The 16,315-nt window shown below is 50.3% G+C and overlaps 1 protein-coding gene across 1 annotated transcript in view; it reads left to right on the top strand.

Moving 5' to 3' along the window:
• DYNC1H1 (dynein cytoplasmic 1 heavy chain 1) overlaps positions 1-16,315 on the top strand; it is a 1,654,074-nt gene that overhangs the window by 85,468 nt on the left and 1,552,291 nt on the right. The window contains exons 9-10 of the mRNA XM_086937823.1: positions 12,383-12,562; positions 13,949-14,098. Coding sequence (XP_086793949.1) covers positions 12,383-12,562; positions 13,949-14,098 — 330 coding nt within the window. The remainder of the gene's footprint in view (positions 1-12,382; positions 12,563-13,948; positions 14,099-16,315) is intronic.

Consider the following 16,315-nt stretch of genomic DNA (forward strand, 5'->3'; position numbering starts at 1 on the left):
TGGTAGAGGGCGCCCAGCAGCTGAAGGAACAGGTCTCCCAGCCCCAGTTTTCTGAGGACTTTACGCATGAAAGGCCATTCCACGGAGTCAAACGCCTTCTCCATATCCAAGAAGACTGCAATGGCCTTGGTATCATGTTTGGTGTGTTGCATGGCTCCCAGGACCGTCCTGATGTTGTAGGTAAGGTTCCGGGCAGGGATAAAGCCAGCCTGCTCTGGGGCCACCAGTTCCGGGGCGACAAGTGCCAGTCTGGTTGCCAGCACCTTAGCGTAGATCTTCGCGTCTACGTTGATAAGAGACAAGGGGCGGTACGATCCCGGAAGATCATGCGGCTTTCCTGGTTTCAAGATCGTCACAATTAGTGCTTCCCTCATAGACGGGGGCATGGCACCATATTCGCAGATTTCATCGAAGAGGGTGGAAAGATAGGGCAGCAGTTTGTCTTTGTACGCCTTATAAAAGGTCACCGTTAGGCCGTCAATTCCAGGCGCGCTTTCCGACCTCATGCTGTCTAGGGCGTCCGTTATCTCCTCCTTAAGTATGGGAGTCGCCAGGAACTCCCTCTGCCAGTTCTCTAAGAACGGCATTTTGATGTAATCTAGGTAATTGTCAATTTGCCCCTCTACTCCCGAGATTTTGCTAGAGTACAGCTCCTGATAGAATCCCTTGAATTCCGCCAGAATATCCTCCTCGGCCGTTAACGTCGCCCCGGCCGCTGATTTTAATTCTGAGATTGCCTGTCTTCGCCTGACTCCCTACATAATTCTGGCTAGCAGTGCACCCGGCCGGTCGCCGTCACCGTACGTACGGGCCGTCGCGTATTTGCCCAGATGTCTAACCTCCCTGTCGGCCTCCTCGTGGAACTCTGTCAGGAGTTCCCGCAGTATCTCGTCCCCATCCGGAGACGGGTCAGCCAGCTGTAGGCGCTCACATTCCGCAATCCGACCCTCAAGGTGTGAGAGTCTGTTCCTGATGGCTTTCAGGACACTGGAGTGCTTGGCCATGACCACTCCTCTAACGTAGACCTTGAATGTTTCCCACACCGTCCCGAAGCTATCCACTGTGCCTATATTAGAGAAAAACGTGTCAATGTCCTCTCCTAGCTCTGCCCGAAATGACTCATCCAGCAGGGAGTATGGTGGAAAACGCCAGGTGAAAGGGGGTATTCTCGGTTGTGGAGTGTTCAGGACTAACAGTATGGGGGAGTGGTCTGATAGTGTCCGCGGGAGCACCCTGCAGTCTCTCACCTTATGCAGCAGGGGAAGTGCTGTCAGCCAGTAATCGATCCTGGTATGGATGTTGTGATATGCAGAGTAGTGTGTGAAACCCCCCCGCTCGCTGTGCCTCTCCCTCCAGACGTCTACCAGTCCCAGTCTCACCATTTCCGCTTGCATTCTCTGCGCAGCCGCTGCCGGACGCCTGAGGGGTCCCCCCGACCTATCCAGTTCTGGGTTAAAAGTGAAATTGAAGTCCCCCCCCCAGATCATGCTACCTGCGGGCCAGTCGACACAGTGTCCCGCTACTGCTGTATAAAAGTCAGGGGTGTCATAGTTCGGGCCGTACACATTCATGACCAGGAGATTATGTCCCTTACCCGTACATTTGCTCAGGACGAATCGACCCTCCGGGTCCGCCTTCAGCAGTGTGAGGGATAGCTTAGATTTAGGGTTTACCCACGTAAGGACACCCCTGGCATGTGATGTGAAGCCAGCATATGTGGCGTGACCCTGGAGGCCCCTATGTGTGTGCATTCTACTGGTATTGGGTAGGTGTGTCTCCTGTAGCAGGGCCAGGTCTACGCGATGTCTTTGGAGATAGTGTAATACCTTACGGAGTTTCCTATAATCATTCAACCCCCGAACGTTCCAAGTCAGTGCCGTAAGGGTTTCAGTTGCATTCAGCGACTCGCCGGGTAGTGTGTCAGCCATAGAGTGAGTAACAACATCTGATGATTACCAACAGTACCTGTCGCGGCCTCCGGCGTGTGCCACCACCTCCAGGCCCCTCCAAGATACATAACTGTGTGGAACACATTGTGGACCCCCCCCCAAACATCCCCAAACTCAGAAGAAATACCCCAACCCTCCTCCCACAGCTCACCAACCCCAACCTGGTGCGACCGAGATCCTCACGTCCCTCCCCCCCACCCTTCAACAACCCCATTCAAGAACTCCCCAAGCAAGCTCTGTCCGAGCCGTAACAGCTAGAAGCACCGGGGCAGAGGTAGCCTACTCTCTACTTCTGACGTGTACCGTCCCTTCCGGACCACCACACTATGAAAGTAAGCTGCTTCCGCGGCAGCGCCCCGTTAAAATAGTCCAGCAAGAAAAAGAATCAAACATTAGGGTCCGGCCCATTGCCCGGGCCCTCGCCCCCGCCCCCCGCCCTCCAAACCGCATCTGACCTGTCTCGTGTCCAGCCCCAAGGAGGGGGATCCCGCCCAGGGCAGCATCGTACCGCTGCGTTGTGAGCCCAGGAGCACTATTCCAGAACATTCGGATCTCACCCACTCGAAGGAGTCCAGTAGATCAAACAGGCCCGTAATAAGGGCCAAGCGGGAGTCTGCCTCGTGTCTGGGCGGCAGGGCGTCCTGGATGCCCCCCGTGGGAGCAGTTCACCGCAGTGTCCCCGTGCATGCTCTCCTTCTCAGTCCTGTTCCTCCAGATCCTCGGCGCCAGATTGGTCCGGTGCGGGCGTCTCCGAATTTCCTCTGTTCTCCCTTATCCACACTTTCAGGGATTTTTGCAGTTCCTTGGGGTCCGTGAAAAAGTGCGAGTGGCCCTGTCTGTTGATGCGCAGCCGCGCCGGGTACAGCATAGCATAGTCCAACCCAAGGTCCCGCAACTGCTGTTTGTACGGGAGAAAGCGCCGCCGTTCCTCCTGCACTTTAGTGGTGAAATCAGGGTATAAGGAAATGTTCATTCCCTCGTACTGGAGTGAGCCCTTCTCACGGGCCGCTCGGAGCGCTGCGTCCCTGTCCCTGTAGTTCAACAATTTCGCTATCAGCGGTCTAGGGTTTGCGCCTGGTGGAGGTCTTGGTCCGAGGGTACGATGGGCGCGCTCCACGATGAACATCGGGGAGAACGTGTCGTCTCCCAGAAGTGTCTTCAGGAGCTTTTCCACAAAGAGCTCCATCTTACCCGTTTGGGTCGACTCGGCCACTCCCGTTATGCGTATGTTGGAGCGTCTGGAGCGCGCCTCCAAGTCCTCCGACTTCTCCTGGATCACTTGGAGCAGGCGGCCGAATTGCTTGCGATCAGTGTCCCACTCCGTCTGCGCCTCTTCAGCCTCCGTCAGTCTGCGCTGGGCCATATCAAGTCTCTCTGCGTGTTTATCCACTCTCTCCGTCATGCGGTCCATTCGATACGCCAGCGCGTCTATCTTGTTGCCTATGGCCGACATGCCATCCTGTAGGCCCTTCTCCATAGTCGTGAGCATACCTTTTATTTCCGCGCAGAGTGAGGAGCCCGGATCATTGATAGCTCCCGAGGCCTGGGGGGACGGGGGGTCCGGTCCCTTCTGTCTGCGTTGGTCGAACGACAATTTCGACTGGGTCTTGTCCCCTTTCACCATCTCTGCTGCTCTCCGACGATCTGGGGGCCTCTTGGGCGCAATGAGTGCCAGTCTCGATCAGGCCGTGGCCCGTCCCCGCCGTGTGCCAGCTGCTAGGGTGGGTGCAAGGGTCTGCTACCGTGGCCAGGTGGACGTGCCAGGCTCCGCTAGTGGCGCCGGTGGGGCCAGGCTGCCGCTAGGCGTTCGCTCTCTTGACTCCGTGGCACTGCTCGAGTCCCCTGTACAGTGCAGGACAAGCGGAGGGGGGGCTCTCGTCTCGCTCCAGGCCGCTCTGCAGGCCCCTATGCTGGGGGGGGGCTATAACGCTGGAGGGCCTTGGGTGTTCGTGTGGCGCCGGGATTAGACCGTCGCCATGAGGCGCTCCACCTCCCCCACTGCTGTGCCGGCGTACCTTCAATCCTCGTGCCTCCAGGAGCCCCCACTGGGTGTCTGACTGGGCACCTCCACGTGGCCGTGTAACTGCGGCGAAGCAAGGGGTCCAGCTCCGTTGGGACCCGGAAGGGGCCGTGTCGTCAGGTCCGCGTTGCCGCACGTCGGGGCACGCAGCCCGGTCTCGGTGCTCAGGAGAGGCCGGGGATCCAGGCCTGGTCCCGCGTCACCTCGCAGGCGGGGAAAAGTGGCGTTGCCGAGTGCGGACCGCTCCCAAACTCCGGGCGGAGGCGCAGCAGGGGCTGGGTCGGCAATTGCTGTCGTTTTCGGCTGAGTTTCTCTGCCGGGTAAGGATAGTTGGCGAATATTCAATGGCGCCGCCGCGGAGCTCTGCTCTTACGCGTCCACCATTGACGCCGGCTAGCTCCGCCCCCCTTTTCTGCCTTTTTCAGTCAGAAAATCTTCAAAAGTTTTTTGATTTACTTTGACTTTTTACATCAGGGTCAAGTAAATAACTGCTTAGCAGTCGAATTTTTGTGAGGTTTTCCTGTCAGGATGCCTTCATTATTTGATGATTGCCCTTCTTGTGGCCACAAGAAGGCAAAAACGGACTCTCATGAGGTCTGTATTTTATGCTTGCCAGAAGATCATGATCCAAAGGACTGTTCTCATTGTCAAAACCTGTCTGACAGAACTTTAAAAGACAGGGAGAGGAACAGGCTCTATGGTTTGGCCCAAAGATCCATGAGGGGAAGATCTACAGAGAGGAAGAGTTCAAAGAGACCCAGAACTCCCTCCAAAGGCAAGTCAGAGCGTCCATCGACCTCAGCGCCGGGCTCGGCGCTGAAAAAACAACATCTGATGGAAAAATCGAAAGATAAAGCTCCGTCGACGTCGGGACCGGCGTCGATGAGGAAATCGTCGTCGAAAAGAAAATCACCGACGACTAAGAAAGCTCCGCCGTCGTCAACTAGGCGACGATCGGCGTCGAGAGAAGCCACGAGATCTCCGTCGACGAGAAGATCGGCGTCAAGACGTAAGTCAACTCCGCCGCCGTCAACCAGGCGACGGTCGGCGTCGAGAGACAGAATACACTCGCCGTCGTCTCAACGTCGACAGGCTTCGAAGAGTGTGACACCTCCGCCGAAGTCTCCACGGAGGCGCTCGGCGTCGAGGAGCAAGAGCCCCCTCGGACGATCGTCGTCGAGGAAGGGATCATCGTCGAAGACGTGTCGGCGCTCGACGTCGAGGATGTCCGATCCTCCGCCGTCGCCACATGCCAGGTCGACATCAAGGGCTTCGTCGACGACAGGACGTCGAAGGCCATCTCTGTCGCCGACAGACCAACGTCGGTCGACGTCGAGACCTCCGTCGACGGCAGGGCAACGCCGTTCGACGTCGAGACCTCCGTCGACGGCAGGGCAACGCCGTTTGACGTCGAGACCTCCGTCGACGGCAGGGCAACGCCGTTCGACGTCGAGACCTCCGTCGAAGGCGGGACGACGCCGTTCGACGTCGAGGGAGAAGACCCCGTCATCGGCTCGACATCACAGGTCGACGTCGAGAGAACACAGGTCGTCATCGAGGCGTTCGACGTCGAAGATTATCACTCCGTCGACGCCGCAGAGGCGTCCAACGTCAAGGGAGAGACTTCTAAGACGTCCGCCAACACCGGTGAGACGAAAATCCCCTTCAGTGCCTTCGACTATTTTGGTGACCCAATCGGCTTCTCACCATTCCTCCTCAAGTGCCTCTAGCTCATCGAGGTCCACTTCCAGGAGTAGAAGTCCGTTGCCCCAGCGAAAGATAACACTCTCGCCAAGATGGTATGCTCCTTTGAGCAAGTGGAAGGATTCTGGAGCGACGGAGAGGCTGCAAAGATATGTAAGCCCACTCCACAGGTCACCCCTTCAGAGACTGATAGAAGAGACAGACAGACAGAGTCCTATCAGGCACCAATCACGCTCTCGGGAGAGGAGAGCGGAAAGGTCGCATACCCCCAGGGTCTCCCGATCGCCACGGAGAGAGCATCCCAGATCTCAAACACCGAGAAGGGAGAAACGAACTGAGAGGTCGAGATCTCCACGAAGGGAGCGTCGGAGAGAATCACGTTCTCCTCGAAGGGAAGACCGACCGAGAAGATCGCCAGTGAGGAAGGAAAAATCTCACCACAGGAGAAGGAGAACACCATCATCCTCCTCCTCATCTTCTTCGAGATCTTCTAAAGGGGATTACTCCCCAACGCTGGCAGACAGCCCTCGCTCCAGAGCTTCCCCGCTTGACGACGTCAACACATATCTGGACGTTCTTCAAAGGGGCGCTAAAAAACTTCAAATAGAAATGGCTGTTCCAGAAGTTTCCACTACTGTAATTTTTGAAACCCTTCGGCACAAATCATATTCACGGCCTTTGCTCCCATTGGTTCCAGGGATAATGGACCCAATCAAGGAGGTCTTTCTCACGCCAGCGGCGATCAGGGCGGTTCCGGCACGTATCCAGAAAAAGTATAGGCCGGCCGACTCGGATCCAATCTTTGTTAAAGGGGAGCCTGCGGCGGACTCAGTTATCGTAGCCTCAGCTAGGAAGAATCACGCAGTCGCACCCTCTTCTTCAGTTCCTCCTGACAAGGACAGCAAGACCCAAGATTCTTGGGGACGCAGAGTGTGCAGCACAGCAGCTTCATCACTGAAAGTCTCTAGTGCCTCAGCACTTCTCGGCAGATATGATAGAGCTCTGTGGGACTCCATGGAACGAATCAAAGAGAAATTGCCCAAGGAGGACCAGAAGGACTTTGAGGAAACAGTGACGGAGGGCTGTTTGGTGGCAAACCAAATGATCAGTTCATCCGCAGATAACGCCCTTCTAGCAGGACATGCCTACTCACATGGGGTTTGCGCGAGAAGATCTTCTTGGTTGCGGTTGACTGGTCTCAAACCAGATGCCCAGCAACGCATCCTCAATCTGCCCTTCTCAGGATCTTCACTCTTTGGGGAGCATGCCGATCAGGAAATGACCCGCATGAAAACCGAATTGGACACGGTGAAGGCGGTTGGTCTGGAAAAGAAGAAAGAGCAGTTCAAGCGACGCTTCAAGACCAACAAGAACCGGGGAGGCCAACAGAGGGTTCAAACCCCTCAATGGTCTCAGAACAAGCCACAAGGGAAGACACAATACAGAGGAGGAAAATCGGGCAGAGGCAGAGGCGGACATCATCAGTCCTCTGCCACGCCTAGAGGAGGCAAGGCCTGAGCAGTGGCTTCCTCTGGCGCCGTTACCCACTCCAGTGGGAGGAAGTGCTTCGCAACACCTGGCAGAGTGGGTCAGCATCACAAAAGATCAGTGGGTGCTGAATATACTGCGCAATGGATATGCGCTACGTTTCCGGAAGAGACCACAACTGATTCCTCCAAAAAAGACTCGCTCGTACCATCTAAACCTCCTCAAAAGGGAGGTGAGCGTCCTCTTAAAGAAAAACGCAATCGAAGAGGTACCCCCATCCCAAAGGGGGAGAGGAGTGTACTCAAGGTATTTTCTAGTCCCCAAGAGAGACCAAGAGGACAAGTTCAGACCGATTTTAGATCTTCGGACCCTCAACAAGGTGGTGGTCAAAGAGAAGTTTCGCATGCTGGCACTTCATCAGATATGTCCTAATCTACAAAGTGGAGATTGGATGTGTTCGGTGGATTTACAGGACGCGTACTTCCACATTCCTATAACACCAGGTCATCGGAAGTACTTGAGGTTTCTGGTAGGGAACAAGCATTACCAGTACAAAGTACTTCCATTCGGTCTGAAATCCGCACCAAGGGTGTTCACCAAGTGCATGGCAGTGGTAGCGGCATGTCTACACAAAAAAGGTCTTTTTGTGTACCCATATCTAGACGACTGGCTCCTGAAGAGCCCGTCCCCTCATCAAGCCACCAAAGACTGTCGTCTGTGTCTTCAACAACTACACAGGCTTGGGCTCCACGTGAACACAGAAAAGTCAGTCCTGCATCCCACACAAACCATCCACTATCTGGGAGCAGTCCTAGACACAAATTTAGGAAGAGCGTTTCCTTCGCAGGAGAGACTATCTTCCATGGGGCAGAAATGCAGAAAGTTACTTCAGTTTCCTCGTCCAAAGGTGCGAGAAGTAGCGTCTCTACTGGGCTCCATGGCGTCCTGCATCTTCCTAATTCCAAACGCCAGGTTGAGGATGCGTCCTCTACAAGAGTCTGTGGAAGATCAGTGGGACCAAGCGACAGGAGATTGGGAGGATCGAATCATCCTATCTCAAGCAGCACTGTCCTCAATACAGTGGTGGACTCGCCCTCGGAATGTCTTGCAGGGAGTCCCTTTTCAGCAGCCTCTTCCTTCGATGTCTGTGGTAACGGACGCATCTCTGGAAGGTTGGGGTGCTCACATGGGTCATCTTCAGATTCAGGGTCGCTGGTCGACCAACCTTCAGACATACCATATCAACATGCTGGAACTTCGAGCAGTTCATCTGGCGCTCAAAGCGTTCCTTCCAGCAATCACAACGGACAAAATCTTGGTTCAGACGGACAACACTACAACAATGTTCTATCTGAACAAGCAGGGAGGAACCCGGTCTCGCCCTCTGTCTCAGGAGGCCCAGACAATATGGCACTGGCTTCTGGCTCTGGGACTGTCGGTGGTGGCAGTACACCTTCCAGGCGAGCTAAACACAAAGGCGGACGCACTCAGCAGGCACTTCGAAGATCAGCCAGACTGGGTGCTAAACGACGAAGTAGTCGAAGAACTCTTCCGTTGCTGGGGCCGTCCAGACATAGATTTATTCGCGGACGACGAAAACGCCAAATGCCACGCCTTCGCGTCCAGGTTCCACCGACCAGGGACACAAGGGAACGCTCTCCTGCTGGAGTGGACAGGAATGTTCGCCTATGCGTTTCCTCCTCTGGCACTGATTCCGAAGGTGGTGGCCAAGCTCATCAGATCGAGCATGGACATGATCCTAGTTGCTCCGGATTGGCCGCGACAATGGTGGTATCCAGACCTATTACATCTGTCGCTGTGTCCACACAGACGTCTGCCATGCAGACCAGACCTGTTGAGCAAAATGAACGGGAGGATCCTGCATCCCAACCTCCCGTCACTGAACCTGACTGCATGGCTCCTGAGGTCTTGCAATACGGACACTTAAATCTGCCTCCAGAATGTATGAATATTTTAAAAGAGGCAAAGAGGCCTTCCACAAGGGCGTCTTATGCATTCAAGCGGAAGAGATTTTTCATTTGGTGTAGGGACCATGGCTTTGATCCCACCAAAGGACAAGAAGAGGTAGTCCTCCCTTACCTCCTTTACTTAGCGACATCAGGGTTGAAATAGGCTTCTATCAGGGTTCACCTATCTGCCATAGTAGCGTACAGAAAATCACCTACACAAACGTCGTTTTTTCAGGTCCCAGTGGTTAAGGATTTCCTTCAGGGATTGAAGGTCTATCCCCCTGTGAGAAATCCTTCTCCTCCCTGGGAGTTGAACCTGGTTCTCTCCAGGCTGATGTCTGCACCGTTTGAACCTATACACAAGGCCTCCTTGCAGCATCTCACTTGGAAGGCGGCCTTCTTGGTGGCAATAACCTCTGCTCGCAGGGTTAGCGAGATTCAAGCACTCTGCACCAAGGAACCCTACACTGTGTTTCACCACAACAGAGTGGTAATGAGGGCTCACCCTTCTTTCCTTCCAAAAGTGGTATCGGATTTTCATATAAACCAAACGATTACCCTTCCTTCGTTCTTTCCTAACCCATCGACCCCAGCTGAGAGGTCGTTGCACTCGTTAGATCTTAAACGGGTGCTAAAGTTTTACCTAGAAAGAACGAAGAGCACCAGAAAGACAGACCAACTCTTTGTCAATTATGGTTCAATGAGGACCGGGTTTGCAGCAGCCAAGAGGTCCATCTCCAGATGGATTGTCTCATGTATCAAACTAGCATACCAGCTGGCTGGCAAACCTTTGTTACAATCACCCAAAGCTCATTCCACTAGAGGGAAGGCAGCCACAACAGCATTTTTACATGACATTCCCATGTCAGAAATTTGCAAGGCTGCGACATGGAAATCAGTCCATACCTTTACAAGGCATTATTGCCTAGAGTCTGATTCCAGAGCGGATTCTCAAGTAGGGCAAGCCTCCTTGAGAAACCTATTTGGGTAGAATAAGGCCTATTTTTGGGCCTACGAAGGTGAATGTTACCTGTTGATTCCTTTGCCCGCAGGGATGAGGTGAGGCTCGCTACTCTATTCTAATGCTTATGACTATTGATGAGGATCCCCTGGAAGAGAAGGATTAGTTACTTACCTGTAATCCTAGTTCTCTTCCAGGGGTATCCTCATCAAAGTCATAAGCAACCCTCCCGCCTCCCCGGGCAAAGGACTTTGTTTATTAAGTAGGAGATGTTTTAACCTGTTATTACCATGGTTTTGTTTTCAGTCTCCGAAAAGAACAACTGACCTAACTGTAACCCCTGAGGCATGATGGGAAGCTAGGGGCAGAGGTGCCTTAAAGGCACAGCGTCAGTTTTGGTACATGCAGCCACAGGGTTAGCTTTTCAGTCTTTTTAGACTGGGTATTTGCAATGCAGCCTGGGAGCTGTATATGCTTACAGTGTGTTATAAGAATTTCTGCTGCTTTCTAAGCATTAAAACAGTTTCTAAACAAGCATTGGTGTTGTTTATCATGTTTCTAATGCTAATACACATGTATGGTGGAAATTCTTCACAGCATATTCCAGCTCTACTGTTTTATTTGGCTGCAATTGCTTATTTTTATATATATATATATATATTTATATATATATGTATATGTATATGTGGGGCACATATAATATATTGTTTCCGGGGTCCCGCGCATGGGCGGGAATATTCTAATGCTTATGACTTTGATGAGGATACCCCTGGAAGAGAACTAGGATTACAGGTAAGTAACTAATCCTTTCTCCCCCACCTTTTTTGACTTTTTTTTCCGTTTACCCAAAGCCACTTGCGCCATCCTTTGCCTTACTTTTACCCCTATTTGATTGTACGAAGTAAACGGCCTCAGCAGTTACCTTGTATTGTGGCTATGATTGACCACTGTCAAACGCAAAAAATAGGCATTTACTGGGGGCCTTGTACGGTCTACACTCAGGAAATATTGGCCTTAGTACTGGATGATAACAATGAAAGTCTTGAAAAACCCACAAGCCCAGCCCCCCCAATTAGTCAGTGGTGCTGATTGTTTTAACCACACTGGTTGCTCTTGCATATAGCACCAGAACAGTATCTTGTCTGAGGAAAGTTAGGACCCTGCCTCTTCCTGGCGCTGACGGCAGCAGGACCGGCCCGCCCTTGGCCTGTGTGCGTCCCTCGCTGCAGGAAGTCTTCTGGTGTTTTATGCTCACAGCGCAACAAGTGGAAGGTGGCTGTCAGGAGATCCCTTCTTGAGCTTGGGCAGTTGGACCCTGTAGTCCTTTTGTCGGTGGGAATCATGGCATGACTGGGGTAAAAAAAAGGATACAGTCCCAGTACTCTGCGTCCCGTCCCTCGGGAGATCTTCCGGCGCTTTCTGCGCATGTCTCAACAAGTGGGAGGCGGCTGGCAGGAAACCCCTCCTTGAACATGGGCAGCTGGACCCTGTAGTCCTGTTGTCCGCAGGAATCACGGCAGGCCTCGGGCAGTGATCAAAACTGAACAGTCCCAGCACTGTGTGTCCCCGTAATTTGAGTTATATTGTTTGGATTAGAATTCTTGTAGAACTGTACCTTTCAACGGCATGGTATCCAGTTTGAGTGCATAGTATTAGATGTTAGGGAATATTACAGATAATGTTTTAGTTTAAAATACCATTGATGGTGTCTGTAGAAAGACCAATTCCTTCAAAGTATACCATATGTGTATTTTTTTAGAAACATTTTTACAGGAATCCCAAGCATGGGCCTCACTTGACAGCGCCCCACTTAAAGTTATTGTTATGGGCGGGTGCTGGCAGTCATTGATCCTACGCAGTGCAAATAATTTAACACTACATGCGTCGGAGTAAAAGGTCGCACTTTTAGTCAACAGCATATGCTCGGAGACCTTGCACTTTCAAGAAATTTTTTTTCATCTGGGTCCAAGTTTGTATCAGCAGTATTTAAACAATTATCTATTTGACGATGTCCATCCCTATATATAATGAAGTGCTTATTTTCTTCCATGCCCATGATCATTACTTATTAAAACCCAAAACTATTTGCTGAACTAGCTGATCGATGAGCAGACATTGGTATTAGGCGGTCACAAGTGGGCTAAAAGTAAAACCGTGCATGTTGTCTTTAATGCGGAGTTTATTATAAATATTTAATGTAGAATTTTCTTACAAGTCCGGTTTCTATATCCGTAAAATTTAGTGTTTTTTGTTAATAGGCTTAGCTTACATGTTCTAATTTTTTCTGTAGGTGGACGACCTCTTAATCATTGAAGAGAAGATTGATCTGGAAGTGAGATCCTTGGAAACCTGTGTTTACGAGCACAAAATGTTCTCCGAAATCTTAAATCGAGTTCAAAAAGCAGTTGATGATTTGAATCTTCACTCCTACTCCAATCTGCCCATCTGGGTTAATAAACTTGATATGGAGGTAAGAGATCAAATTTCAAAAAGGCGTTTGAAAATGAGCAAACACTTGAGTTGTGATCTAGTAGTATACTATAGTTCTTGTCTAATTATTTAGGTTTCAGTGACTTTTGCTACAGATCTATACTTTCTTAATAGTGAACTGGTACAGTTATGAGACATTGAACTCATATGGTATAATTGATGAAATAGAATATCAAAACAGACAGACTCAAATCACGGAGAAAGACTAAAATAAGTGAGAACTGATCAAATAAGATAGTTAAACCAATACCGTTGTTAATCATTCACAAGAGGACACTAGAATGAGGAAGAGCACAGGTGAAGTGTGAAGAATGAATTAAGTGGATGTAGGGTTGCTTGCCCATTAAAGTTGTAACAGTTGTTCTACCTGAGATTGCATTACATGTTAGCAGCTAAAATACGTAATGTGAGCACCACTAACAACCCTGTACAATTTCGTTGAGCCTGAAAATTGCAGTAAGTTATAAAGGTTCCCACTTGATGAGTGAAATTAGGTTCGATGCTTGCAACTACAGACCATATGGCATGACACCCGCAGTAGAGAAGTGAATGGAACGTTCTCCAATAATTACAGTGAATTAATTGGGTGAGAGAAATCAGTGTTATAGGTTTGTAAAGTGATTGTGTTTTCTAACAACTTAAGAGGAGTTTTGGTTAACAAACCTGGAATCAAGAGATTGAATTTCAATGTATTTTCTAAGACAGTTCAAGGATGGGAGTCAACCTAGTCAAGTGTAAACACATGGTTGAAAGTGACTGAGTAAAAGGCTGCTGATTGTGAATTTGTAGTCGTAAGATATTTTCTCAGGCAAAGGAATTCATAATTAGTGTCATAAATATTGTGTGTTGGCATTTTGTTTTTCAGTGCATTCATATGTGACATTTCAGAGAAGTGCACTGGAAGCTGGAAAGGAAGCTTAATTAAAACTATCTTCAACGTCACGCATATGTGTTTTGACCAGGTCAACACATTATATAAAGTTTTACAAAAAGGATAACTTGGTCTCGTTAGTTTGCTGTCCTTGCATGCCAAACGTCAATTAAAAAAAATAAAAAAATTAGCACTTCAGTGTTGGTTGTTGGTTTCTGTCAGGTTATTTATTTCTTATCTGTACCCGTTTTGCACCATTGAGCTATAGTACTAATACTTGGACACCAGGCATATAATAAAACTGGTGTTCTGATCTGAATGGCACAAAAAGCAAAGTCTTGGAACTAATCATTGTTTTTGGAGGTACTTGAATTGCTGTAGAGCAAATTGTTTACTAAAATGTTAGGAAAATGCCACATTAGTGTGTTTATAATATTTTGTACAGTATCTTTTTAAATGAGGGTTTGTTTATATGTCACTTTTTTCTTTATATAGATTGAAAGAATTCTGGGAGTTCGTCTGCAAGCTGGACTGAAAACCTGGACTCAGGTTCTCATGGGACAGTTTGATGACAAAGCGGAAGTGGATATGGATACAGATGCTCCACAAGTCAGCCACAAACCTGGAGGGGAGCCCAAAATCAAGGTTAGCACCTTCGCTTTGACATGTTAGTTTGTTGGATTTTGCAGTTGGGTTTGTGATGAGTCAGACGAGCATATCTTGATTGGGACAGGCTTTGAGCTCTGTTGTAAACTGTATCTGAAAAAAACACGTTCGTGATAGATTCCTTACCTTAGACTATCCCCAGGTGTCAGCCTGGATCCGGAAAGCTTTCATCAGCAGTACCCCTGCACGTCGATAGGCGTCGTTGTACGGCTCCACGTGCGTCATTGGCGATGCATCCGCTGAAATGATGGCACTGGAGCTACTTAGACGCGCGCTGACGTCAGTTCTTTCTTTTTCCGCGCCAGCACGCGCAGATCCCGAGAGAGCGGTACCCCGTCACTTGTTGACTAAATATTTTTTTGTTATAATTTGTGAGTACACTGTAATCCCTGGTGCATAGGGATGCCCGGTTCTGTAGTAGGGGATCTCTGTGTATAGTCATAATCATGTGAAGAGTCCTGCCCATGTGCGTGGCCCCGGAGCAATCGAAATAGTCTCTTAAGTTGTCCTCTTCTGCAATCCTGCATAGACACTTAAGAGAAAATCAAAGACAAATAATGCAGCCTGAACTTAACAAGTCTACACGGGCCAGCACTTCATCCTGAAGTGAAAAAGGATAGCCAGAAAACATCAAAATGTAACCTTTTTTTAAATTCACACATAGAGAAACTCCCCTTCACAAAAATCCTTTGTCATGATAGAGCGGAAGTGTTGGACAGACCAGCCCCATAGGTTGCCAATGTGTGTCTTTAAATGGGTACGTGCCTTTAAGGAACCCTCCAGAGACCCTCTGTATCCCATGATGCACAGCCAAAGGGCAGTCACTTTCAGTTCTTTTTTCCGGCTCCTGCTAGCAGGACCCTGACGCATTGAGCTCTACCTTTATTGGTATTTCTACAAATATTTGAGTTTTTTTTTATAGTTTAAGTGTTTCATTCGACGTCTGGGGCCTTTATCTTCCCTTTGCTGTCTTTTTTTGGGCAGTTAAGCCACTTCATTGTCAAAATGCCATCGTTATTTGACAAGTGCCCTGAATGTGGCAGGAAGGCCAAGTAGGACTCTCACAGGGTTTGCATACTCTGTCTTCCCTCATCTCATGTTCCTGACTCCTGTGTCATCTGCAAGTCATTCTCCAGGAGGACCCTGCGTGACGGGGAGGAGATCCGTCTTAAAGGCCTGGAGCAGAGAAGACAATAGGCTGCAGGTGGGACCTCTGGGCATGGAGAGAGCCTTTCCTCTTCCACAACCCATGGTCGGCCTCTGGGGGGCTCCCCAGTCAGAAGAAGGCTCTGAAACCGTTCCGGTCGATGTCTGGCTTATCACGTTGAAACCAGGTATGACGACGATATGCACCCCGTCGCCCCAGGGCTCTGAGTCTAAACGACGTCTAGGGGAAGGACGTCGAGACTTCAGAAGAGGTCAAGGTTGAGGACATCACAGACTATGTCGACACATCGCTGTCGATCTGAGTCCAGGAGACATCGGCGATCGTCGTCGAGGCGACACCACCGCGCGCCGTCGACGCGCAGGTCGCTGTTGACGAGGAGATCGCAGTCAAGGAGAAAGTTGCCGTCGGGAAGTAAGTTGCCGTCGGGAAGTAAGTTGCCGTCGGGAAGCCCTCAGAGCTCGTCGTCGAGAAGCCGGTCACCCTCTGTGGTCAGCATCTCCACATCTGACAGTTCTAGGTCACGGCGGTGCCGGCGTTCGCCATCAAGGGGCACTGCCTCCAGAGCTCCCTCTTCGAGGCCTGCCCGCAAGAAGAGGCGCGTGATTCATACCTCTGACTCTGAATACTCCAGGACCTATTCACCATCTAGGTCACTCATACCAACCCAGCCTGTGCCTCCTCCTCTGTTGCCTCCACGGCTTGGACGCCAACACCTCCGCCACCACTACCACTGCCCCGCCACCTCAGCCACCTGTGCCGGTGGTCCACTCTTATATCTTGTTGTTTCTCACTTCAACTTGAAAGTAATCTAACTGGGTTGAGAGGACTGTAAATTAATCGAACACCAGCCATACTAGTGTATCCATTCCACCAATACACTGCGCCTGCCACCATCCTAGGTAGCTGTGTAATGTTAGTTTTTGTAACTAACATTTAACTAACATTTAAATTTATGAGAAAACTGAGCAGTCTGTAGCCAGTCTTTTCAACTTTGCGGACCATTTGCTGTCAAGATCCAAGACAACAAT

Source organism: Lissotriton vulgaris, chromosome 9 (assembly GCF_964263255.1).
Source record: "Lissotriton vulgaris chromosome 9, aLisVul1.2, whole genome shotgun sequence".
Taxonomy (NCBI): domain Eukaryota; kingdom Metazoa; phylum Chordata; class Amphibia; order Caudata; family Salamandridae; genus Lissotriton; species Lissotriton vulgaris.